The sequence below is a fragment of the Setaria viridis genome, chromosome 1 (genome assembly GCF_005286985.2).
Source record: "Setaria viridis chromosome 1, Setaria_viridis_v4.0, whole genome shotgun sequence".
NCBI lineage: Eukaryota > Viridiplantae > Streptophyta > Magnoliopsida > Poales > Poaceae > Setaria > Setaria viridis.
The window spans coordinates 28,310,949-28,335,910 of NC_048263.2; the positions used below are offsets into that span (position 1 = coordinate 28,310,949).

General features: G+C 47.8%; 1 protein-coding gene and 1 non-coding gene across 3 annotated transcripts; both read right to left on the minus strand.

Annotated features, from left to right (window-relative positions):
• Window positions 1-2,219: 2,219 nt before the first annotated feature.
• On the minus strand, window positions 2,220-2,300 carry TRNAL-CAG (transfer RNA leucine (anticodon CAG)). The gene has a single exon. It is a non-coding gene; the product is annotated as a tRNA-Leu (tRNA).
• Window positions 2,301-3,065: 765 nt separating this feature from the next.
• On the minus strand, window positions 3,066-6,839 carry LOC117866772 (uncharacterized). Of its 2 annotated transcripts, none has more exons than XM_034751052.2 (8): window positions 6,680-6,839; window positions 6,168-6,418; window positions 5,416-5,487; window positions 4,900-4,964; window positions 4,593-4,752; window positions 4,211-4,291; window positions 4,037-4,126; window positions 3,066-3,598 (listed from the first exon to the last, which is right to left on the minus strand). In XM_034751052.2, exons 2-8 carry the CDS (start codon window positions 6,354-6,356, stop codon window positions 3,476-3,478), a joined length of 780 nt encoding a protein of 259 aa, XP_034606943.1. In that variant the 5' UTR covers window positions 6,357-6,418; window positions 6,680-6,839; the 3' UTR covers window positions 3,066-3,475. The 2 variants fall into 2 exon arrangements, with proteins under 2 accessions (XP_034606943.1, XP_034606952.1); XM_034751061.2 differs by lacking the exon at window positions 6,680-6,839 and adding an exon at window positions 6,512-6,673.
• Between the last annotated feature and the right edge of the window lie 18,123 nt (window positions 6,840-24,962).

Sequence of the window (24,962 nt, forward strand, 5' to 3'; positions counted from 1 at the left end):
TCGTGGTTCTGGCCGCTGCGCCGCTCACCCAAGGAGTTTGAGGCTCCGTATTTCCACAAGAACTCACGCCTCGGCTTCCTGTTCCGCGGTCCATCTCCTCCGCCTCTCCCCCAGAGGAAGGAGAGGTCCTCCACCACATCCAGGTGGATGTGCAGCTTGTAGTCGTAAGCTCCCTTGAAGTCCTCCGGTGGGTCGTGGTTGAGCTCGGCGAGGTGCCGCAGGATGTCGGTGGCCGGTTGCTCTCTGTTGGGGTCGGCGATGGTGAGCAGCACCTTCTTCGGTATCTTGTTGGGGTTGGAGGACCATGCCCAAAGGTCATAGGTCCTCGTGCGCTCCTGACGACGTGCGGCCTCCTCGATGTAGTGGATGGCGCAGTGCTGCCCGATGACTTGGGTCACCACCTCCTCTAACCAGGCATGCATCGGCATGCCCTCAATGCGCAGCCTGGTCCTGAACTTCAGCTTGCTCTCCACCGCGTTCCGACGCTTGTTCCACGGCTCGAAGTTGAACACTCGTCCACAGTTGCGGAGCCGCGGTGGTTGAGGACGCGGTGGTATGCGCGGCTGTCGGAGAAGAACACGAGGTACTGCTCAGGGAAGCACTCACTTTTAAATATGCTTCAACCTAAACAAATGAAGGGATCGGATCATCCAAGTTTTGAACAAACTGACAGATGAGGGAAAGTTGCTTCCGGTGGCTCTTTTGTTCGTGGCTGCTCTTTGGATCTTTGAACGGGGCTGCCTTGCCTTGGGACCCACTAAATCCACAGCAAAAAGGAGACAGGACGGAACAAGCCAAGAATGATTTAAAGAAGAAAAGAGCATAAAGCAACAGGGTCCGGCACAAGAAACAACTCGTATAAAGCACCACAAGATGTGTTCTCTTGTGCAGTTTTTGCATGGAGAAGCGTGCTGATTCCCGTCGCTTGAAAAAGAAGCTTCCGAAGCATACACATCACACGAAGATGATACCTGCCGATGGACCATAAAGCATCGCGCTGGCTGTATATTAGCATTTAGTTTGGTTTTTGGAGGGTTTCCTCTCCAATCCCAACAGAATATAAAATTCTTCATGATTCGGCACAAGAATCTTCATGATCAGCCTTTGATTTGCAGAGTGCCCTCATCGGATTGGAGCATACTTGCCACAGTGGCAATTGCAAGATTGGGTTACATATGGCCATGATGGCATAAAGCCACAGGTCGGCACCAATCTCTTTGAGCTTTATGCTTTTGGACCAAGATCTTACCAAGAACCCCTATATCTGCAGACACAAGCAACAGGACCTAGTTCCTGAGCCTCCACTCTTCATTCTTTAGTTCTCGTACAAGTTCAGATTGTGCCACATTCTTCTACAACTAGATTAGGAGTGGGAAGAGAGGAATGAGAATGGATGCCCATTGCCATCGACTGGCCATGGTCGTCGTGCTTGTTCTCCTGGCCTCTGCAACGCAAGAGGTTCTTGCCGTTCGAAGCCTCGGCGTTCCGGCGCCAAGCAGCAGTCCAAACGTCTTGCCATCCGCAAGATCTGATACGCCGGAGAAGAAGCGCGCAGCGGCGGCCGGGGCCGGCTCCACCCCGTCGGCCGTGTTCGATCCCGACAGGATGAGCAAGCGCCGGGTCAGAAGAGGATCTGACCCGATACACAACAAATGCTGAGCGCTCCGGTGCCCAAGAAACAAGAGAGGTTTGGTTTGGCTTCCTTCGGTACTTTCTTCTTTTTTTCCCTGGGTCCGAGTTGTTCAGTGAGATCACTGAGATGTCTAAGAGATCGAAAGATTCAGCTATAGAGATAAATTGTACAGAGATGCTTTGCTAGGGGGGAGAGAGAGTGCCAAGGTTGTGGCAATCTGAGGCAAGATGTAATGTAACTCGAATAAAAGATGTGTTTTTTTTTTTTGTCTGTCTGAACCCTGAAGTTGATCACTAGGACCAGAAAGCAGCATTGCATCAAGAGTTTTTGTGTATGCGACACATTTTGTCATTTCTTATCTTCCTTTTTTGCTAAGATTCTTGTTGCTCAACTCGTCAAACAAAAACATATCATTGCGCAAAGGGTAAGATTGTTTTCTTGTCGTTAGGATGTTATAAGTTAGTTACACCCGACAAGAAGCTTCAAATAGAAGCTCACAGCTTGACGCACTCACGCACCCTCTGAAGCCTGAAGCAACTCACAGCTCACAATTTTCAGAGTGAACAAAAGAAGAAAAAAAATTGATTGTCAAGAATGGGATTCGAACCCATGCCCTTTCGGACCAGTACCTGAAACTGGCGCCTTAGACCAACTCGGCCATCTTGACGTTATTGTACTGGAACTTACATAAAATATATTTATTTCATACATTGTGAATACGCACTCTAAACATCCAAAGACAAAAAGGACTAGGGTTTTTCACTGCAGTGTTGTAAATTTGTAATAGTTACGGAATATTTTCTTTTGATAAAAAATGCAAAATGTTTGGTGAACAATGAAGAAGGGAACGGCAGGTGGGACAACTTCAATGAGGGGTTTTTTTGGGTCACGTGGGGCCACAATCAGACCGTCGTTGGTGGAGAAAGGTGGAACTAGAATGCAACAGATGCGAATATGCAATGGGATGATAGTGATTGTAATTTGTACCCTCATCCATGTGTGTTGGTTGGATAATCTAAAATTTCTTCTTTTCTTTCTTGTTTTTGGATCTGAATTCCTTTTGCCTAGTTGGTTTTTTTTAGGAAACACTTGCCTAGTTGTTCCCTTTTCAGTTCTCGCAAGTGCTTGGTACATTACTGTGTAGAAGAGCTCGTGGAGAACGAAAATAAGCATAGAACCACTTCATCCATACAATGAGTGTTAACTCAAGATACTGAACGGATTCGTGCAACAAATTGTGCGAATGATCCGATACAAGCACAGGAGAGCACATTTTATTCGGTTCCATTCAAGCTGATTCCATCCCGCAGCATTCAACTTCACACCTAACCGAACTTACCCTTATGCAGCACGAATTTGTTTTCCTTTTTAAGGGCATCATCTACACTTGATATCATGGGTTTTTTTAGAATCCTTTGGACCCCATGGGAAGTATGATAATCTCAAGCATGCATACAGCGATACAATATTCAGTAGACGGGCATCCAAAATTACAGCACAACTGTAGCATCTAATTTGTTATACAAGAGAAGCTACTTGGCAGCTGGTATGAACGTAAGTCCCATTGCAGAAACTCAAACTTTGTGTTGATTCAACTTATATTCACTTATTAAAGAAATCTCTTTATGTACAGAAGATGCTGAGAGCCTGTCAAAGAAGCATTGAGTCTCAGCTGTGAAGTCAACACAATCCGAAGGACACAACATTTTTGCTGCATCATGGCCATTCAAGGTTGCCAAGGCAACAGGCTTGCAGAATGTGCTCGCACCTTGAACCACACAGATGCTGAGAAGCATCTGGTATGCACAATGCACTCACAAGACGGGCCTGCTGCTGATTGTTCTATTGGTTTGGTTCAGGCTGAGGGGAGGTCGGAGATTCTGGTGGTGCTACTGCAAATTGCATTGTTCTTCCATTCCGGTGCAGAATGATTGCCACTTCCGTTGGTAATAGCATTGCTTCTTCCTGATGTATCGAATGAAAAACATGAACTGTTAATACATATATTAACAGAATGGAGATACACCCAAATAGAACATGCTTACTAAACATGACAAAAATTCTTTGTTCTTAATTGGTATGGCAATTAGAATAAAAACTGTGGCAGTCCAACCTGCTGAATCGATGCGTACTGAACTACAGAAATTTGAACCAGACAAGGAATGGTCTAATTTCCAGACATAGTAACCTCATGTTGGACCAGAAAGGACAAATTCGGCTATCCCAAGTTGCTTGTCTAAGAAGTCCAAACAAGGATATGTGCAAACAAAAGAAGAAATAATCTTATGTTGCTTGACTCTGTAGATATATTGCTCATATTATGCTAGGTATGAATAATTGTGGAAATCTTCTTCCTCCAAACTAAATACACAAGAAAGACAAAAACATTTTCATTAGGCCAACCTGTCTCTGTCTTTGACGCTGCATGATACTAATAGCCCAAGCCATAATGTAGCATGGCAGCAAAAATCCAGCAGCTCTCAGAAGAAATAGCTGTCCAAGATTAACAGCCAGTTAAATTTGCAGTGACAGAGGAAAAAAATTCACAGGAGACATAACAGTGCATTAATCACTAACCGAGAAGATAGCAGATGCATCATCTTCGTCATCACTATTAGTAATGGTCAGTGTATGCCTCAGGAGCAGCAGAGCCATCAACTGGATAGACAGTGAGGACAGATAGATATCACTTAATATTACATGGTAAAATTGGAAAGAAGGAAAAGAAAGTAAAATTATATTTGACCTATAGTAATAGTGCAAAGACGCAATGAGCTAAGAAGTAACTTTCAGAAAGAAATAAGCAGCATGAGCTCTAATTGTTGTTTGAGGTGAAAAGGTAAGTTCAGGTGCAGAGTAAATTGAATTGAAAAGATGTTGATCTTTCTATGGATATTATGACTTCAAATATTAGAGGTTAAAAGAGTCCGCTTTCTAGAATAGAAACTACAGCACTTACAATCAGAAATATAGAGCGGCAAAATGCAGCAGCATTGTTGTTTGTTGCAGTATATTCATCATACTCATCTTCAAGTAAACGGTGTTGAGCAGCAGCCATTGCCAAGATTCTAGGATCATGTAAATCCAAATGGTTGCCAGAGATGGTCCAATCTCCACCACTAAAAAAATTAAGGAAATAAACACACATGAGAAATAAAAGGAACTTTATGATGTATAAAAACAGTTTAATCATGCAGAAATATAATTCACGTAAAACACCAGGATGGAAGGGAAAACGATTAGCCTCACGAATGAACATAACAAACCTTATCTCTATGGTAGTTTCATCATGATGCACCTGGGGTGGAGCAGTGTAACCAGGCTTGTACGACTGAACAACAGAGAATAAAACTCATAATCTGATTTACAGCAACAAAGTTTACAGTCAAATCAGCAAGGAAATATATGAATGGTTCTTCAAAGGCAAACATACGGCGGAGAACTTGAGTTAAAAGGCTTAAAATTTGTGGAATCATTATGATCCAAAATCCAGTGAACTAAACGAAGTTTAGCTTCAGTTATCATGCAGGCGCATGATTCTCTTTTGCTTATGGTAAGCCCTAGTACTTGAAAATTCCTATGTTTAAACAGTAGCTTAAAAGATAATAATACCATGCAAGAAGACTAGGGGCGACCAATAGAATTGTTATGCATCCAAAGAAAACAGAAGGGAAGAAAGGCCAGTGATTTGAGTCTCAATACAAGAATAACAAAGTAGGACATGAATTAGCTTCCATTTTGCTACACATGGAGGTGTGGCTGAAGTAGAAATAACTGTTTACCTGATGGCAGATTTCACAGGTTATGTCTCCTTTCTCATTGCACCAACGTTGTACACATTCCCTGTGGGCATACTGTGGAAAGAAATGTGATATAAAAAAATTTAGCAAACTAAATGCATTCATTTGCACTGGAAATAGCAAACACATTTTTGTATTGGTTTGCACATATAAAATGCCAAGGCAGATTCTCATAAGCAATTAGACCACTAGCACACAATGACAATGACTCAAGTCTTCAGTTGACGGCAACCCACACAACATACAAAGCCATGTGACTTGTCTGTTAAGCTTGCAGAAAGTAGGTGACGGCAAGGGAAAAGGATGCCCAACTCTTTAAGCAACAATGATGATTAAACCAAGCATGATCTTATCTGCTCATACTATGGAACTCCTTTTTTCATGAAAATATCAAGAGCCACAGCAGCAAAACAAAATTATAGATCAGGCACTGAAGAGCCATATAATATGTCCATATATCTGAAAAGGCACAACATCTAAAGTAACAACTTATAAATAGCAGATGAAGCACCAAACAGCATGTGTTCCAACTACCATGCTAATTGTCCCAACGAAGGTTCAGGACTAAGTCTCAATGTTGTATTTTGGTTAGCTGATGCTTGAAATCCATACACATTACAGTTTAAGAATTTATTATCTATGAGTAATAATAGCATGAATCAAAGGCAAACATCATAAGCAACATGTAATGGAACCAGAATTTCTCGCTTGAAGACAAATAAGGGAGCAAGCACCTTGAGGCTACCGCTGCACGCGCAGGGGCTCTCTAGGTTCTTGGCCAGGTCCTCCTCCTGGCAAATGCGGCACTCCACCATCCCAATCAGCGTCTCAGCTTCCTCCTTGCCGCCGGGCACCAACCCCGCTGCCTCGCCGGCTCGGGACGCCACGAGCTCCCCGACATCCACCGCGACATGATCCCCCATACGCGCAAATCACCCACGGAAATTGACAGCAAAATGCTCAAAACTCTAGAGGATCTCGCGCCCTGCAATAAAAGTACAAAACGAGCCCTCGGAATGAACAAAAGTAGCCCAATTCACCACAAAAGTCAAGTAGATTGAAAGGGGAGAAATCTGACGCTAAAACCCTAGAAATTTGGGCGAGCCGAGGTCAAATCCAAGCGGATTTGGGTGATTCCTGGGTCGAATCGAAGCCCTCGCCTCGGGGAACCCCATGAAACGCAAGGCTGTAAACGATTTCCGGCGACTAGAGAGGGAAATGGGGAAGAAAGGCAGGGGCCCTTTACCTCGGCGAATGAGCTGCGAGCCTGCGAGGCACGCACTCCTCTTCCGAAATATCTCGAAACAAAAAAGGCTTTTTTTCCTTGTTTTCCCCTTCCTTCGCGTTCGTCCCGCGAGTGGCCTCCCGGCGTTTTTATCGTTCGCCGCGTGACCGTTCGCCGTGACGGAGCCGTCAGCTCGCCGCTGGACGTCGTTTTCTCTTGTGAAGTTGTGATTAAGCCCAAAAGCACCTGCCGTCGTGCGAATTAAGCTAGCTGACCTGTGGCTCCCAAGGAAACGGGACCCACGTGACAGTGGCACGGTGTAGATCGTTGGCGTATCTGTGGAAAACGGGCATTTCGGATTCGCGTCCGCTTGGACATTATCCAGAATCCATTAATAGATTCCAGATGGACAATGGGGTGGTATTTGCTAACTGCCCACAGCAAATGTACCCCGTCCGGCGATGTGAGAGTCCGTTACAGAACGTGGTGAGTGGTGACTGCTGCGTGGTTCAAAAAAAAAAAGCTTGAGTTAGCAAAAAGTTGATGCTGTGTGTGGTGATTTATGCGTGGACATTAGGCACCGTGGATTCAACGATTTATTATCTCCTACAATAGCTGATAATCCATTCATTTGTCACAGCTAAGAAATCACTCGAGCGTTAAACATGAGTTTGCTATGCACACCTCTTTGTAGTTTGCTTGTAGTATTGAATAAGTTAGTCCGCCTATGTTTTTAGGCACGTTCCTTTGTTGATCCCGCTCGGAATCATCCCATTTGTTTATAATTTTTCTTTTATCTAAAGTTATGGTGAGAGTTTGTTAATTGTTGAGATTTTTTTTCCGACAACCTTATATAATATTATTTAACGATAAAAGTTTGTTTTTCTAAAAAGATATAGACATAGGCATTTACATACATGGACGAACAAGCACGCATGTGAATGCACTTACTTATACGAGTACAAACTCCTAACCTATCCCTGTGGGCACCTACGAGAGATTGGACCGACAGATCTTAAGCATGTTTGGTCTCTTTGTCTGCCTTGCTTACCTCGCCTCACACAATAAGGCTAGGCTCACCCAAGGAAGCAAGGGAAAAGCTTGCTTTTCACAAGCATTGAGGCAGCTCGCAAAGGATCCAAACATCATGCACTGTTCTAACTTCTTGGCCATCAAGGCTAGGCGAACTCCAGCAAGGGATCCAAACCTGGAGTTAATGGAGTGTAAAACTACAGTGTACGCTTGCACTTCATTGTCGATGCATTTGATTTCTTTGCATGCCTTGTTCACCTTGCCTCGCCCAGCAAGACTAGGCTTGCCATCCCAAAAGAGCCAGAGATTGGCTCGCCCAAGGAAGCAAGAAAAAAGCTCGGTTTCACAAGCATCGAGGCAGCTAGCAAAGGATCCAAACATCATGCACTGTTCTAACTTCTTACCCACCAAGGCTAGGCGGACTCCAGCAAGGGATCCAAAACGCTCCTTATATCATCTACCACCGAAAAAGGAATTAGCCAAAAAAAAATATGCACCTGTGATTAGCTCAATTATAAGTTTGTTTGTTTTTTCATTTGCAAGGTATTTCTAGGATCTGTTTGGACACAATCATCATCTAGGCGGCCAACCTGACTATAGCGACTAGGGTGCGTTTGGCTTGGAGATAAGGTGGGATGACATCATCCTGTCCCCGTTTTTTAGGATGGGATGATCCTATTTTATGTTTGGTTGAGAGGGACGAGTCCGTCCCAGTTCTTTGTTTGGTACGGGGGATCAAGGGAATGGGATGAATGATGATTTTAACACCGTTAGCCATAGTAAATGGACCCTACCTATCATCTAAAAAGTGGACCCCACTTGTCATTCTCTATTCAATATTTTTCTTTTTTTTCATCCCTCACGGGCCTTATCCTTCTTCCCCCGGCATCCGTCTCTCGCTTGCCGTACGTCACCGCTATCTTCTCCTCCGCCTCTCCCTGTTCGTGCCCTCAAGCCAGGCATGAAGCAGCCGCGCGGAAGCCATGGCCGTGGCCTGCGGGCTCACCGGCGCCACCCCCCGTGGTCAAGCTCCCCCGCGTGGAGGCCATGGCCGCGCCTCGCGGGCTTGGCGGCGCCACCCCCGAGTCGAGCTCCCCGACCGGCGGTCGTGACTGCAGGCTCGCCGGCACCATCCACCCATCCCTCAGGTCAGGCTCCCCGGCTGGCGACTCTCCTGCTCCTCATGCGCATCACGCACTCACGCGCGTTAGACAAGACGACAACATCATCGATCGAGGACGAGCCCGTCCGCTCGATTTGGGCAGACAGGTCATCCTGCATCTGGGCAAAATATTCCCTAGGAGGGACGAACTCATCCCGCGTGGCTCCCAACCAAACACTGATAAAAATGGGATCGTCCTGTCCTATCCCTAGAACCAAACACAACCTAAGGGGTTGTTTGGAACCTATCGGATTTAGTGACCGGCAGTCCACCAGGAGGTTACCCAGGTGGTAGATTTATAGGCGGGGGAGATCATAAGACCAAGAACTCGAATGGTAATATAGGGGCACGCAATTAGAAAGGTTCAGGCCTCCAGAGAGTAATACCCTACGTCATGTGTTCTAGTGGGTTGTATTGCTGATCGTAGGTGCGAAGAGTTCACGTGCCCTTAGGGGGCGCTATTGACGGCTCTTAATTACCAAATCTAGACCGTCAACTCCTTCATAAACACATAAAAGAAGAGCATCAACAGTAGTGGTAGGAGTTATTACTAACGAATTCCACAAGTGTTGATGAATATTTGTATGCAGGTCCATTAAGGGAGAAAACATACCTTAAAGAGCAAGGAAACACACTCAAGAGCAAGCACACGGGTTGAAGGGCCCACAAACGGGAGTTAACGACAAGATTCACCGCAAAACACCCCATACCCAAGTGAGGACCCACCTGGTAGCCACCCAGCCAAAGGCGGTTGCCAGAGGCGGTCACCAGGGTTCGGTCGAACGGGTTTGGCTGAACCTATGGTGGTCTCGCTCACCTCCAACCGCCACGTGTTGCCAAATACCGACCTTGCTATGGCAGTTAGGGAAGATTCCTCGAATATTCCCCTCGGGAACTGACCCCAAGTGCCTATAAATATGAGGGGAGGGGTCTCATTTAAGGACACACCACCATTTGGAGAAACACTACCCAAGAGTATAGTTAGAGCCTCATTGCAAAGGCAGAGCGCTGCCTAGCTAGTGCTTAAAGTACAGAGAGAGTGAGGGGTGTTTAGGAGGAGTGCCGGGGTCTCGGCACTCTCCTTCTAGCTTGTACCTCTACAAATGCTGGCTTCCTTCGGAGTATAGTAAGCTAGTATTTGTGATTCCTTTCTATAGTGTTATACTTGGTTGCATGAGTAGTCTTATTCCCTTACTATGTTTATATGCTTGGTTTATATGCTCATATGCTAGTCATTTACCCTTGCTATCATAGTATAGGCTTGAGTGCTCTCATGTATGTCTATAGTATACACTAGTAGTTTGTATAGTTGAGTGAGATCAGTTCTCTTACTCGCGGGTTCGTCGCTTCGTATTTATACGGAGTGTTGTACATTTTTTTACGGGATGTCAAACATAGCTAGATTGCAGTAGTAATCAGTAGCGTAGACGTGGTGTCTAGGCTAAGGGTATCCTTCATTTGCCTTATATCCCACAAGTTGCTAGAAGTAGGCCGTAGGTGGTGACAACCCTATTGGTCCTTTGCAATCCTCCACGTTTCGATATAGCGTAGAGCCATTGGCCGGAGGCGCCTGACTAATTCAGGGTAAGCTGGTGCCCGAAGCGAGTTCTTTAACCAAGAGATCGACCTTTTAACTCACCTATAGAGCTATCCTTAGGAATCCTCTCTACCCTCACTACCTATCTTAGTGTGTCCTTGGACCGACTAACTAGGAGTTAGTACACACACGTTCACTTGGATTCAATAGCCTTGGAATACACTGAGGTGAAAGTTACAACGGTATCCGTGCGCTTGTGAATTTATTCGCATTCGTTAATTATACCAACAAGCGCCCCTGACCGCCTTATATAAGTTGACGACCAAGGGTTACAAGCGGATAGGATCTAATTCTAGTTGGTTGTTACAAGGAAATCAATCTGAGTCGGTTTACAATGTGTATCCCGTGATATCCGGGGTGAATCGGTTCGCCCGGGCTCCAAGCTTGTGCTTCATGGAACTTCACGCCTTGCCCCACACACCATGGTTGGGCGGGGCCCACTTGTCAGGCCAGCCAGTATCTTGATCGGTGGGGACCCATGGGTACCCTTATCCCTCAAGCCCTTGAGCAATGTGGAGTCAAATAGGAGCTGATGGATGCACACCGAAGCTTGCAATGTACTCGGCTGAAGTTGCGGTTTCGTCATTGGGGTGGAGAGGTTGTGCGGTGCTCCAAAAGAAGAAAGAAAAATTGAAGCTTCCACATGCGTATGACCAAATGCGTGTGGTTATGCGACTGCCAAGCTCCAGGATGCCTAGCATCTTGTAGATCGAAGGGAAGCCCATGGAGGGCGTCGCAAGACGTACTCCATATGGAGTAGCCCCTGAGCATTGAAGCGATTAATGTAACGGTCCAATGGTCAAAAATTCATGCAGTAGTTGTATTGTGAGGTTTCAAAATATGGTGCCCAGCGCCCGAGTGCAAGGACTGGCAGAGCCAAAGGGGCACACCAACCTGAAATAGGTGCCCAACTCCCAAGCATGATGACTGGTAGAGCCCAGGAGGCACGCTGACTTGAAATAGGCGTCCAGCCCCCGAGCGCGGGGATTGGCGGAGCCGAGGAGGCACGCCAACGTGAAATAGGCGTCTAGCCCCCGAGCGTGAGGACTGGCAGAGCTAAGAAGGTATGCCGACCTGATATAGGTGCCCAGCCCCCAAGTGCGAGGACTAGCAGAGCCAAGGAGGATCGCCAACCTGATATAGGTGCCAAGGCCCCCGAGTGCGAGGACTGGCAGAGCTAAGGAGGCTCGCTGACCTCATATAGGTGCCCAGCCCTCGAGCGCGAGGACTGGCGGAGCCGTGGAGGCACGCCGACCTGAAATAGGCGCCCAACCCCTAAGCGTGAGGACTAGTGGATCTGAGGAGGCGTGCCAACTTGAAATAGGTGCCCAACCCCTGAGCGTGAAGACTGGCGGAGCCCAGGAGGCATGCCAACTAGAAATAGGTGCCCAGCCCCCGAGCATGAGGACTAACGGAGCTAAGGAGGCACACTAACTTGAAATAGACGCCCAGCCCTGAGCACGAGGACTGGCAGAACCCAGGAGGCACGCCGACTTGAAATAGGCACCCAGCCCCCGATCACGAGGACTGGCTGAGCCAAGGAGGCACGCTGTGAGACTTAATGGAAAACCCGCGAATTCCGTCCACCGCGTGTGATGTAACGGGGGACCCGCGGATTCTGTCGCTAGCTTTATGCCGTCAACTCCTTCAAAACCGAAGGGGCACGGTTTCCTTTTCATTTCCATTCCTCTCGCCCCCAAATGCCACCGCCACCAACATCATTGCCGCCGCACCTGAGAGCCCTAGGTCGCGCTGCCACACCCTTGAACCGCATCCACCGCCTCTCGCCCAGAAGTTGTAGCCACCACCGCTGCACCGCCATTCTCTGCCGTATGTGAACCAAGAGCCTCGCCTACATCCTATCTGCGTCTCGAGGAATCGAAACCGAAGAGGTGGCGGTGGAGCAGACACCAGACCCGTCCACCTACTGGGTGAAGTCTGTGATGACTATGGAACGGATCCAAGCTCTAGTCATCTACAGCCTACTTGGACCCAAGGCTCTCCTAGACTGGAAGGCGATCGCGGGCTAGAAGTTCCCCAACAAGGATAAGACTGAGGCCATCGTCTTCACAGCGTTCTTCAAGTAGGGATTCGGGATCCGGACTAAAGATTTCTTCCGTGGGTTGCTCAACTACTACAAGATTGAGTTAGTGCATCTAAACCCTAACTCTATTATGGACATCGCCGTGTTTATCCACTTCTGTGAAGCTTTCCTTGGCATTCCTCCCTGTTTTAATCTCTGGCGCTACTTGTATCAACTGAAAGTGGTGACGATGAAGGGGAAAACAAGGATAATTGGCGGCTGTGGATTTTCGCAGTCGCCGAATATTTTGATATGTTACTAAAGGACACAAACAAGGGGTGGCACAAGGACTGGTTCATCATCGCCAACCAGAAACCCGAGCTACCACCCCATCTTGGGTTTGCACCCGTGACAAGGCCGGAGTGGTTGAACCAGCCGACCTCCGAAGAGATGATCCAGGTGAAGCAGCTGTTGAAGAAGATCGCCGACCTGAAGGTGCGTGGGCTCATAGCAGGGGCTGTGAGCATCAATTTTTGCCGGAGGTTGATGCAGCCTATCAAGGATAGGGTTCACCTGGCGTACGAGTACTAGGGTCAGTTGGATCCGACCCGGGAGGTACAACGGAAGGTTACCTGGGGAGAGGTTGCCGGTAGGGTGTCTGAGTTCTTTTGCAGCGTTATCAAGAACAAACGCTACCCCAAAGCCTGTTCCCTCAAGAGGCTGGCCGACCCGGTAAGTGCTTAGTTTTATCATTTGACTTTCCTATTTTTGCTTTGTGCCTTCGCTACATAATCTTGTTTATCGGCCAGAGCTGGGAATTTGAGTTCTCCTGTCCGGCACTGCTTCCCAGAGGTGCCGAGCCACAACAACCCAAGGTCTGCCCTGCCATCAAGATTGACCAGCCACCTGCTGCCCTCAACTAGGAGTCGGACTCTTCTATCAATGTCTACAACGAGGACGTACCGATCCAAGGCAGCGGGATGGAGGCTAGGAGCACTGCTCCTATTGGGCGGCAGACGCGCCAAGCTGCGCGCAAGGTGGTGGAATCCAAGGCGCCATCTATGGCAACCACCTCTCTTGTGGAAGCCTCATCTAGGGTATTAAGTGATGACTCCGAGTCGCCTAGGCCAGCCATGAAGAAGAAGAAAGCCGAGCTCCTTGAGACGACCACTGCCGATGTGGAGAAGCTCAAGGAGCGGCTAAAGGCAGAGATCCATGAGGGAAGGTAGAAGGAGCCAGCCCTGCCGTCGCCAGCACCTCTTCGCCCTAAGTTTCGAGCGAAGAAAAGCACACTATGAGTATGTCGTAACGTTGTTTATTGTTGAAAGTTTGTTTGTATACTGCTTTACTGTATCTTTGTGATGTGCCGACCGAGCAGGAAGGTGGTGACACGGAGGATGAGCCAAACCTACAGGATGCTGGTGACAGGACCCAAGTAGAAGGTCAAATTCCTGATACGACCCTAGGGGCTACATCTGCGTCTTCTACTCAGGCCGGATGTGGGAGCAGCCTGGTGGTGGAGCCTGAGAGGCTCGAGCAAAGGACTCCACCGCGCCAAGATGCTTCCGGGGACACCGCCACTTCCGCAACCAGGGCCGCGTATGCCAGCATCGAAGTGCAGATGGAGGAGACCCCTAGGGAAGCGCAAGTTGACATTGAGGCGGACGCCGTTCACCGTGCCGAAGAGTATCGCCTCAAAGCCGAGCGCCTGGAGGCCGAGCTCAAAAGGGCCAAGGATGATGCGACGGAGCAGCTCCAACAAAGGGATTAGGAGCTCGCTGACCAGAGATAAATAACCAAGGAGGTCCATGGCGATCTCAGCGCCATGTTGAATGATTCGGCTTCGACCCTTGTGAGGATTCTAGTTTGGGTAGATGAGGTCAGTTCCTATTCTTGAATCTTGGTAATTTTGCAGATGCCCAGAAGAAGGAGGAAAGCCTCAAGAGAGACCTCAAGGAGTGTGAGGCTGCCAATGCCCGACTGCAGCAAGACCATGACATTGTCATGCACCGTGAGTATGCCGTGTCACAAAAACTTGCCTATGAGTTTGGCTTGCGCAAGGACATGGACCGGTACTTGATTGCAGCAATGCATAGTCTTCAGCATGATCAGGTGGTCATTGCAAGGTTGGAGGTAGAGCTGGAGAACCTGCGGTCGGCCACAGGCTACATGATGGACATGGTCCAGCCCAAGGCCAACCCTACCGAGCCGACGCCACTGATGGACCATCTCAGGAGTGCCCCCGGTCGGCTAAAGGCCCTAATGAAGGAGACCACCATGGAGTGCGCTAAGAACGTCATTGTGCTTCTGAAGACGCATTTCCCCCAGCTGATTGTGGAGCGAATCGGGGTAGGGGTTGCCAAGGACTTCGATCCTAATAACCTTCCAGAGTTGGTCGACCAATATCAATAGGCTGCGGAGGATGTAGTCAAAGAGCTGGACCTGTAATGAAAAAAACTATGATATGTATTAATTTGTGTCATGAGACAAGTAAACTAGTCGATTAACTTATGCGAATCGAAAGGCTTCATCCCTCCTTTGGTGTATACGACAGGACATCGTGCAGCTTAGGCCTATAGCCGCTAAGCACCCAGCCTTGCCTGGCCAGCACTCTATTGAGAGCAGATCTTGAACTTGTAGAAGGGGCGAACGCAAGGGTTGTCTGGGTTTCGCGAGCTAGGACGCCGTCTGCATGAGTTAGTCATACTACCATGAAAGGGGTAGGAGGAGAGGTGAGACCTAAAGGTCAACGCGTAACGGGGAAAGCCCCCGAGCGTAACGGTGAGGGTATGGTCTGTCGATCAGGTAGGACATCCCCCGAGCTTGAGGAAGAGCTCGGGTTAGAAAGCAAGAAGGTAGTAGGTACGCAAAGAACCTTTGGGGTTTTATTTATTCAATGTGAAAGGTATAAAGAGTACATAGCTTTAATGTCCTAAGGGTAGAAGCGTCGTAGGTGCTGGATGTTCCATGGGTTGCGGATGCCTGAGCTGCCCACCCACTGCAGTCGGTATGTACCAGGTTGGATGACTTTTTTGACGATGAGGGGACCCTCCCAGGGGCCGACAGCTTGTGCATGTCTTTGGTGGACTGGATCCAACGAAGCACGAGGTTGCCGACGTTGAATGAGCGTTCCTGGATGTTCGTGTCATGGTAATGTCAGATCTGCTGCTCGTGCCGCGGATGCTGGATGAGGGTCGCCACACGGTGCTCTTCCAAGCTGTCGATGTCAACCTGCCGACTCTTTTCTGCTTCACCCTCCTCATAGTATTGGATCCGCGAAGTGCCGAATGCCGTGTCTGTTGACAACACAACCTCGGAGCTGTATACCAAGAAGAAGGGAGTATAGCCGGTAGCCTGACTCTTTTGGGTTTGGAGATGCCAAATGACATGGGGTAACTCGTGGAGCCATCTGGTGGCATATTTGGAGACATCATCAAAGATGTGAGACTTGAGGGACTGGAGGACCATCCCATTCGCACGTTCGACTTGGCTGTTGCAGCGTGGGTGAGCTACTGAGGAGTAGTACACATCGATTAGGTTGTCCTGGCAAAAATCCTAGAAGTCGGATCCTGTGACTTGCTTGCCCAGGTCAGTGATGATCCTATTGGGGATCCCAAAGTGATGGGATAGTTCTTCAACAAACTGAGCAGCTTTAGCTGACGCTGTGCTGGTGACAGCCTTGACCTCGATCCACTTGGTGAATTTGTCAACTGCCACAAAGATGTGAGTGTATCCGCCTGAAGCGGTCTTGAAGGGGCTGACCATATCCAACCCCCAGCATGTGAAGGGTCAGGTGGGGGATGGTGCATAGAGCTTGGGCTAGGAAGTGCTGCTGCTTGGAGAAGAACTGCCATCCTTTGTACCTTTGGACGAGCTCTTTTGCATCGGCGATAGCGGTTGGCCAGCAAAAGCTTGAGCGGAATGCTTTCCTGACCACACTACCCGAGGCGGCATGGTTCACGCACAAACCCGACTGGATTTCATGGAGGAGTCCGAGGCCTTCATTGCGGAGGATGCACTTCATTAGGATGCCGGTAGATGCGGCCTTCCTGTACAATTCCTTGCCAATCACAACATAGTTGGTGCTGCATCGTGCGAGTTTTTCGTGCTCAGCTTTGTCCTCAGGGGACATGTTGCATGTGTCGATGCAGCCTCGTGGGAGGCCTTCCAACCATAGGAGAGCTGCGCTTCCTATCACCACTGGGAAGTAGGCGACAATCTGGTCGTAGGTGCCGTGCGCAGCCTTGATCGCGGTGCTATATGTCTTCAGCTAGATCTTCGGGTCACAGCGACCATTGTACTTCTCGTTGATGGCTGGCTTGAAGGTGGGTGGCCACTGGACAACCCTAAGGCGAGGGGTTAACGCAGCAAACCTGTCGATGTCCATGTCGTTGTCCTCCATGAGACGGTAATATACCGGCAGGACCCTGGGGCATGCGCCATTGTCATGCTGGGGTGGGTTGTAGGCATTGTCAGGAAAGCCATAGAGACGTTTGTACTCATCGTGGTGGCATAGCTCCTCATCCTGGCAGTTGCATGCCTCCTGCTCCGCGTCGCGGTCTGGCTGGTTGCTGACCCCTGGAGCGCCGAAGTTGCGGTCATACTGGGTGCACTGGCGGAGCTCCGCCTCATTCCGTTCCTGGTGGCGGTTGTTGAGTTCACCACGGAGGTCGCGACAGTCATGGAGATTGTCGCGGAGGTCGCGGTCAGGTTGCCAACCAGGCCGGCCGTGGTGTTTGTCGTCTCCTCTTCCGGCGCGGTGACAGTTGTCACGGTGGTGGTTATCTGGTCGGCAATCCTCGTCGTCGGGGTGGTGGTTGTTTCTTTGGGACTGCTCCACCTCCTCCTCTTGAATAGGTTCCAGCCAACCTCCCATGCAGCGACCGTGATCAGCTCGGCTACGATCGGATCTACTCTGAGTAGATCGGTTTTAAAAGTGCCGGGTAGATGTGAATTTGGAGTGTGACGACCGGCTTATTGAGCTTACTGGGGCCTGGGCCCTTTCCTCGATCTAGGCGTTAGTGACACGGATGCGTGCCCAGATTCGTTGTAGTTGCTCCAAGTCCGGGAGGTTCTCTAGGTCGGTGAAAACAACCCCTAGGTTGGCCTGGGGTGTGGCGAAGACGTCGTGGCCGTTTTGCTCGAAGTCGTTCTGGAGGTTGCGCGCCCGCATGGGGTTAGGGCGCTTGTACCGACCTCCAGCGTCGCCTTGGTGGACGTTGTCATCGCCATTTGGTTCTGCTGGCGGGATGGGTGGTGCACCGGCCGCTGCGGGAGCAGCAGGCGGCTGACAAGCTTGCTCGGCTCATTCCTGCTGGCACCGGACCGCGCGATCGCGGTTCCTAGTGTTGCGGCCTTCCTCTTAGGAGGAAGTTTTGCCATCTTGTGGAGGTTCGTTATTAGAGACGAAGACTTCCCGATCTGGTAGGGTGAAGCTTCCATCTTCGCCCTCGTCATAGGAGTTTGGAGTTAAGGTGAAGTGAGGGACCTAAAACTTGCCGCAGTCCGGAAACTACGTGGGTTCGGGTGGGTCATCAGATTGGATCAGGAACGACTGCGCGAGTTTTTCGGAAAATACGACAGCCAAGTTCTTGAGGCCAAAAGGAGCATGAGAAGGGCCCTAGCTCGACCTCCCAGAGTGTAAGGCTGACTCAGAGAGGTTGATGCATTCAGCGATGGTGCTACTGATGCGATCTAGCCCCATGATTATATCGAAGGGCGTGGGTAAACGGGTTGCTGGAGGATGTGCGGGACCCTCTTCATGAGAGAAAGGTCACTGAAATGCTGGACATTCGGAGCGATGATCCTTGGGTGGAGACCTTGCATTGCTGATGCAGATTCGACAGAGGCCGAGCTGGTGGCGGACGTCGAGTTGGCAATTGAGGCAATGGAGTCGGAGTCCATCGACATGCTCCCGAAGCGGAGCTGGATTGGATTGGCAAGGAAGTCCTTCATGCCCTCGGGTAATTTGACGTCGGAGCAGGATGCCATCGAGCTTACTGGGGAGGATCTCACGATCACCCCTACCTGGTGCGGCAACTGTCCGATTTAGTGACCGGTAGTCTACCATGGGGTTACCCATGTGCTATATTTATAGGTGGGGGAGATCGTAGGACCAAGAACTCGAATGGTAACATATGGGCGCAAGGTTTAGACAAGTTCGGGCCTCCGGAGAATAATACCCTACGTCATGTGTTCTAGTGGATTGTATTGCTGATCGCAGATGCGAAGAGTTCACGTGCCCTCGAGGGGCACCCCTGGCCGCCTTATATAAGCTGACGACCTAGGATTACAAGCGGATAGGATCCAATCCTAATTTTTTGTTAAAAGAAAATCAATCTGTGTCGGTTTACAATGTGTATCCTGTGATATCCGAGCTGAAGCAGTTCGTCCAGCCTCCAAGCTTGGCCAAGCTTGTGCTTCATGGAACGATCAGTGAGGACCTGTGAGTACCTTTATCCCTTGGAACCTTTGCCAGCTACTGTGTAGCCTTGCTCAACGAGGATAACAATAAGAGCTACATGTTTGGTAATGTAGGCAAGGTTGCATCGGGCATGTGCTAGCAAGCTTTCACCTTGCTACTGCGGGAGAGTGGTTTTTGCTAGCCTAACCGAGTAAGGTTTCACTCGCCTCGCTTGGCAAGGCTAAGCAAGCTTGCAAAGATAACCGAACGCGCCCAAAAATTGGATATCCTCTTTGTTTCAGTCTTCTGTTCACACGAGGATGCTGGACTATTTTGAGATTTAGCTGCCACCTTCAATCCAAAAGATGAAGAGAGTATGTTACTTTACGAGAATAGTTGCGATGGTAGGAAGAAGGCATCTCGTAGTCGTTATGGTTGTTAGGAAGCGAATGTGTTGTAGCTTCTCTACTTCTATCTTTGTAATGATCGTGGATGTTTTCGTAAGTTCTTTATACAAAAGCATTTATTGGTTCAAAAAAAAGCAATGGGATAAACAATAGCCACTCTCGAGAGCTCACTTGAGCAACCGGGATTAAGTACTCTAAGAAAATGATGCGCGACCGAATAGACTGAGGATCGGTTGACAGCGCAATCATATCGAAGTCCAATAAATTTTTTTAAGCTAAGACCAATTAGAAAATTTCCCCCGAATGACCAATTAGATTTTGGAGAGACCAGTTCGGTCCTTGGACTTTGCGAGACCTACCTTCCACCTACTGATCGACGCTATTTATTTAACGGCCGTTAGCCGCGCTAGATGGGCTCCAGCGAAGGCCGCCTGCGGTGGGCCCGACTGCCGGCCAACAATACACGCACCTGCCTTTTGACTTCTTTTCTTTCTTTTCTCAGAGGGCCGCACGATGCGCTACACACTATAACACAGCGGGAAAAAAAAGGAAATGAAAGACCATCCGCGGCGTGCGTGAGACCCATAAAGATGTGCACTATCAACGACGAGTATCACGCGTGCGAGACGCTCCAGCGTGGAGGCCATGTATCGCATATGCTGTAGTTTCGCATCCTGTCACCTTCTACGGTGCGGTCGTGGGCTTTCGCGGGATTTTCGGCCCAAGTAGCGTCGTGGCCCACGTAGCGTCCGCCGTTGTTGACGGTTTCCGTCCGGCCCGACTGATTTCAGCTTTTTTTCCAACCGAAGTTCGTCCCGCTCGGCCCGTCGATTTTTCCCACGCCTCGCCTTCTTTTTTCCTCCACCGGCCCGGTACGGCCCCGCGGCCCAACTGATTTAGCAGCCTTTTTTTTCCCTCGTCCGGCCCAATACGAAGTAAATTCAACAAAATTAGTGCAGGTGACAAGATTCGAACAGTTTTTTGGACTACGGAACTTTTTAATAACTAAGGTTTCTTTTTCCCTTTTTTCCCTTTCCGTTTTCGTTTTTCTTTGTTTTCGTTTTCCTTTTCTTCTCTTTATTTTATTTTTCTTTCTCTATTCTTTTTATTTTATGTTTTCTTTATTCCCTTTTATTTATTTACTTCCATCCCCTTCTCCTTTTTCCATGTTCTCTTTTCCTTTCCAATCTTCTTCTCTCTTCTTCTTTTCTTTTCTTTATCATTATCCGGTTACACCCATTTATCTCATTTTTTATTTCTTTTTCTCTCTTTTTATTTTGTTTACCTTTTTATTAGCTTAATTCCTATTTTATTTTTCTATTGAAATTTAGATTCTCTTCTATATATTCCTTCTTGTACATAGTTTATCTATTTTTTCTCATTGATTTTATTTCCTTTCTACATTCCTTTATTTTTTTACTGCTTCTCTTTTGTATGTTTATGACCATGTGTATATTTTTTATAAATTAATTTCTTTAGCGGTAAATTTAAAATTATATTTTCAAATAATTTACTGGATAATGTTATTGCTTAGTATATTTTAATGGATTATAATATTTTATGATTTCTATTTAATTTTTTATAGATTATAATATTTGTTCTATATCGATGATATATTTATTATAGGTGTACAAATCTTTTTGCATGAGTTTGTATAATGTGTTCGATGAGTACGGTTATTTTGTTAAGTTTATAAAATTTGCTCTTGGTATTTAAATCTGTGCTCTATGAGTTTATATAATCTAGGTGTACACATATTTGTTTTATAAGTTTCTATAATTTTTTTGATGATTAAAACTATTTTGTTCCATAAGTTCATATATTTTGTTCTATGTGTATAAAGAATTATTCTATGAGTTTCTATAGTTTGTTCAGTGAGTTCGTATAACTTGTTCTCGGAATATGATTTTTTTTCCATGAGTTCGTATAATTTGTTTCAAGTGTATACATTTTATTTATGTGAGTTCACGCAATTTGTTAGATAGTACAAATATTTTGTTCCTTGAGTTCATATAATCTGTCCAGATGTAAATATCTTAGGAAAAATTTCCAACCTGATTAAAAAATGGTAAAAAATAAAATTCATCCAAATACCGTTAAGCGGGGTCTTATTTTGAAAATCTCATTCTAAAAACACAACTATGCAATCAAAATTTAATTCGAATGCTTCGTTTGAGATTTATAATTTTTTTAGTTTGAAACTTTTTTACATGTGCAATGACATCAGCAACCACATGCAAGCAATTCTCTCTCCATAGACTAAGCACTGTTGTTGCATGTGTACAACAACTTTTCATGGAATCCTGTTGACGCCAGATTTCGTCACTAGTAGAATCGGCGCCAAGAAGAGAGGAAATCAGAGAAGCACAGTTGGGAATCGGCCAAATGGTGTTATAGTGCGGAATCGGCCGGTGACTTTTGTCTCGCTTTAGGACGAATGCACCGGAGTCCCAATCGGTAATCTTTTGCCGATAAGGAATCGGCCGATTAGGAGGGTGGATTAATTGGGCCTGTATGGGCTTGGAAAGGGATGGAAGGATAAGGTGGAGACCAGCCCACGAAGCGTGGAGTAACTAACCTAGCACGAATTGTGCTTGTAGATATTCGTTTTCTGTTTGAATTAGAGATAGGATTCTAGTCGGTTAAGAAGTTATCTGTACGGGGGTATAAATAGCTACCTTTGTAAATCTGTAATCATCAACCAATCAATACAACAAACTACTTTTTTCCTCGTATTTACCTTCAAGCGACTTCGCTACTACTTTTCTCTTTTCCACGAGTTCGTGCGGGTTGGCAGGGCTGCATCATCTTGATCTCCGGCCGATTCTGTAAGTTCCGTTTATCGAGTAATATCTAAGCTTTAACTCCGGGCGTATCGCTGTTGTTTCGTTTAGATTTATTCACTAGTTATCGATATTTGCTAGATTCATAGGTTTTTACCTGTTTTTCTAGTCTTTATCCACCAGTTATCCAGCTAGGAATCGGTAGTGTCGGCTCTTTCTGTTTTCTATTGTTAAATTTATTTATTGCCGATTAGATCTATTCCTGGTGTTGTTATCATGGCTTTGTACCGATCACTTTAGCAGTTTCCTGTCTACAAGACTACAGAGATCGGGTTGTCTTATAGCCGATTTCATTATTACAGTAAATCGGCCGATTCGCTGATAAATTCTCTCGAAATCGGAAAATAGCCGATCGAGATTTCTGAACCTGACACGTATTCTTCCTTGCCAATCAACAGGTCAGATTGGCTGGCACGCCGCGTGAACCGCACCAGGGCATTCACCCGAACAGGAGCTAAGCAGATTCTCCCGGGTCGTGTGTCGGTCGCTGGGATTCGGTTGACCGATTTCTAGCGCCAACACACTTTTGGCACGCTCGGTGGGACCAATACAACCGCCGTCATGTCGAAAGCTGCTGAAGTCTTCGAAGATAACGTCATCGAAGTGACGGAAGCAGATCTGAAGGACGACCAAAAGGAAGATCTGGACAAGTATATGGCACAGTTCCGGAAAACTTGCCTGAAGTCTTTCAGCCGCTCCAGAAGCGGGGAGACCGTCAAGAAGACTCCATTCCCTGCTCCCCGCCAGATCACGATTTCTGAAGATTCGGATAAAATGTCCGATATGATTCAACAATCTATTCACCACGCCTTCATCGACCAGTCCCCGGTGCTTTCAAACATGGTGCACAATGCCGTTGTCAACTCCTTCGCCGGAGGCATACCCCAAGGATACAGGGGACCGACATATTTTCAGCCGATTCCACCAAATCAGGCTTATCCGGCTTCACAGCCGATCCAATTTTCTGTGGGAGGATCCGGTGCTTCTGCGTCATCAACTCCTTTGGGATATGGCTCCATCCAGCTGTCTTCTGCACCATTCCCTCCAGTCAGCCCTTCACCCTGGGGGGCACCTTCAAACACGGCCGGTCTGAATCAATCGGCCAGTCAAGGAAACCCTCCGTTCCAGGCACATTCCCAGGCGGCCATTCGGCCGACTATACCACCATACCAGCCTGTCGCTCCGGAGGTCAACAAGACGACAGAGCTCATGCTATATGATGAAACGAGTGGTTCATTCAAACAGCCGACCTTTACTACACCGCCGGCTTATACTCAGATACCACCTTTTCATCAGTCTCCTTTTATTCAGCCTCCGGTTTATCAGCACGTGCCGATACCTCAGCCAACTATTCACCAGCAACAACCAGATTGGTCGGCACGAATTGCGGAGGTGATGCAAGAACAATTCGGCTTGAAGCCGAAAATGCAAACTTATACCTATAGAACACCATACCCATCTACACATGACTTGTTGCCGTTCCCCCATCGGTACAAAGTTCCTGATTTTACCAAATTTTCGAGGATGGATGATACTTCGACCGTGGAGCACGTGAATAGATTCATCATCCAATGCGGAGAAGCAGCTACGCAAGATGCCCTACGGGTACGGTTGTTCTCGTCATCTCTGTCCGGATCGGCCTTCCAATGGTTCACGACTTTGCCACCAAACTCGATTATCACATGGGCCGATTTAGAAAGACAGTTCCACAAGTACTTCTATGCTGGGGTCCATGAGATGAAGCTGTCCGATTTGACTAGCCTCCGGCAAAGGAGTGATGAGCCGATACCCTCGTATATACAGAGGTTTCGGGAAATCAGAAACAAGTGCTACTCCCTGGCTCTAACCGATGCGCAGTTGGCCGATATAGCTTTCCAAGGCCTTCTGCCACACATTAAAGAGAAATATGCTTCACAGGAGTTCGAGAGCCTGAGCCAGATTGTTCACCGATTGTCCGGACAGGAGGTGCGTCCATTTGATCCACGGAGGAATTTCCAGAAGAAAGTGGCGTTCCTGGAAGAATTAGAGGATGAGGAAGATGTTGAAATCAGACTTGCGGAGTGGATCAAGGGGAAAAAGCCGATATCATGCCCATTCGGCAAAAAGGAGCCGGAAGCATTCGGTTTTGACACAACTAAGGCCGATAAAATCTTCGATCTTCTCCTCCAGGAAGGGCAGATTAAACTCTCGCCGTACCATACAATACCTTCTGCCGAACAATTAAAAAAGATGAAGTATTGCAAGTGGCACAATGCCACATCACATGATACCAACGAGTGCAAGATCTTCAGGCAACAGATACAGTCGGCCATTGAGCAAGGCAGACTCAAATTTGAAGCGCCGGCAAAATCGGCCAAACCAATGAAGATCGACCAACACCCTTTTCCTACCAACATGGTTGATACGGGGAAGAATTCTCTCCAAACAAAAGTGTTGACGTCCGAATCGGCCAAAAAGAGTGGCGCTGTCGATCCCAGAAATCAAGCTACGCCTGAAGATGTCAAGGGGAAGCGGCGAATGGAGGACGATGACGGTGAGTCAGAAGGGCCACGCATTACTTCCCAGTTCCTGCTCCAGAAGTACCAACGTCAGCATGAACGCTCAAGGTCCCGAGAAGAAGCGATGCGTCGGCACGAGGAGCACTGGAGATGCCCGTTCTTCATTCACTGTTGGGAAAATAACCTCCGGCTACCTTCGGTCGATACTTGCCCGGAGTGCAACGGTCCGTATCGTGGCAGTCGGCCGTTCAACAGGTCTCGCTCCAGGGACGGAAGGCCAGAACCAATCAGCAGGGATTGGCGCAACCAAGATGACCAGCGCCCTCCCGTGCGTGATCG

Excerpts from the sequence above, each read along its gene's own strand:
- LOC117866772 (XM_034751052.2), bottom strand. The coding sequence starts at position 6,356 with ATGGGGGATCATGTCGCGGTGGATGTCGGGGAGCTCGTGGCGTCCCGA. Across the intron at positions 5,488-6,167 it reads CGTGCAGCGGTAGCCTCAAG|TATGCCCACAGGGAATGTGT; the intron begins GTGCTTGCTCCC and ends TTCTTTCCACAG. Across the intron at positions 4,965-5,415 it reads CCTGTGAAATCTGCCATCAG|TCGTACAAGCCTGGTTACAC; the intron begins GTAAACAGTTAT and ends TCTGTTGTTCAG.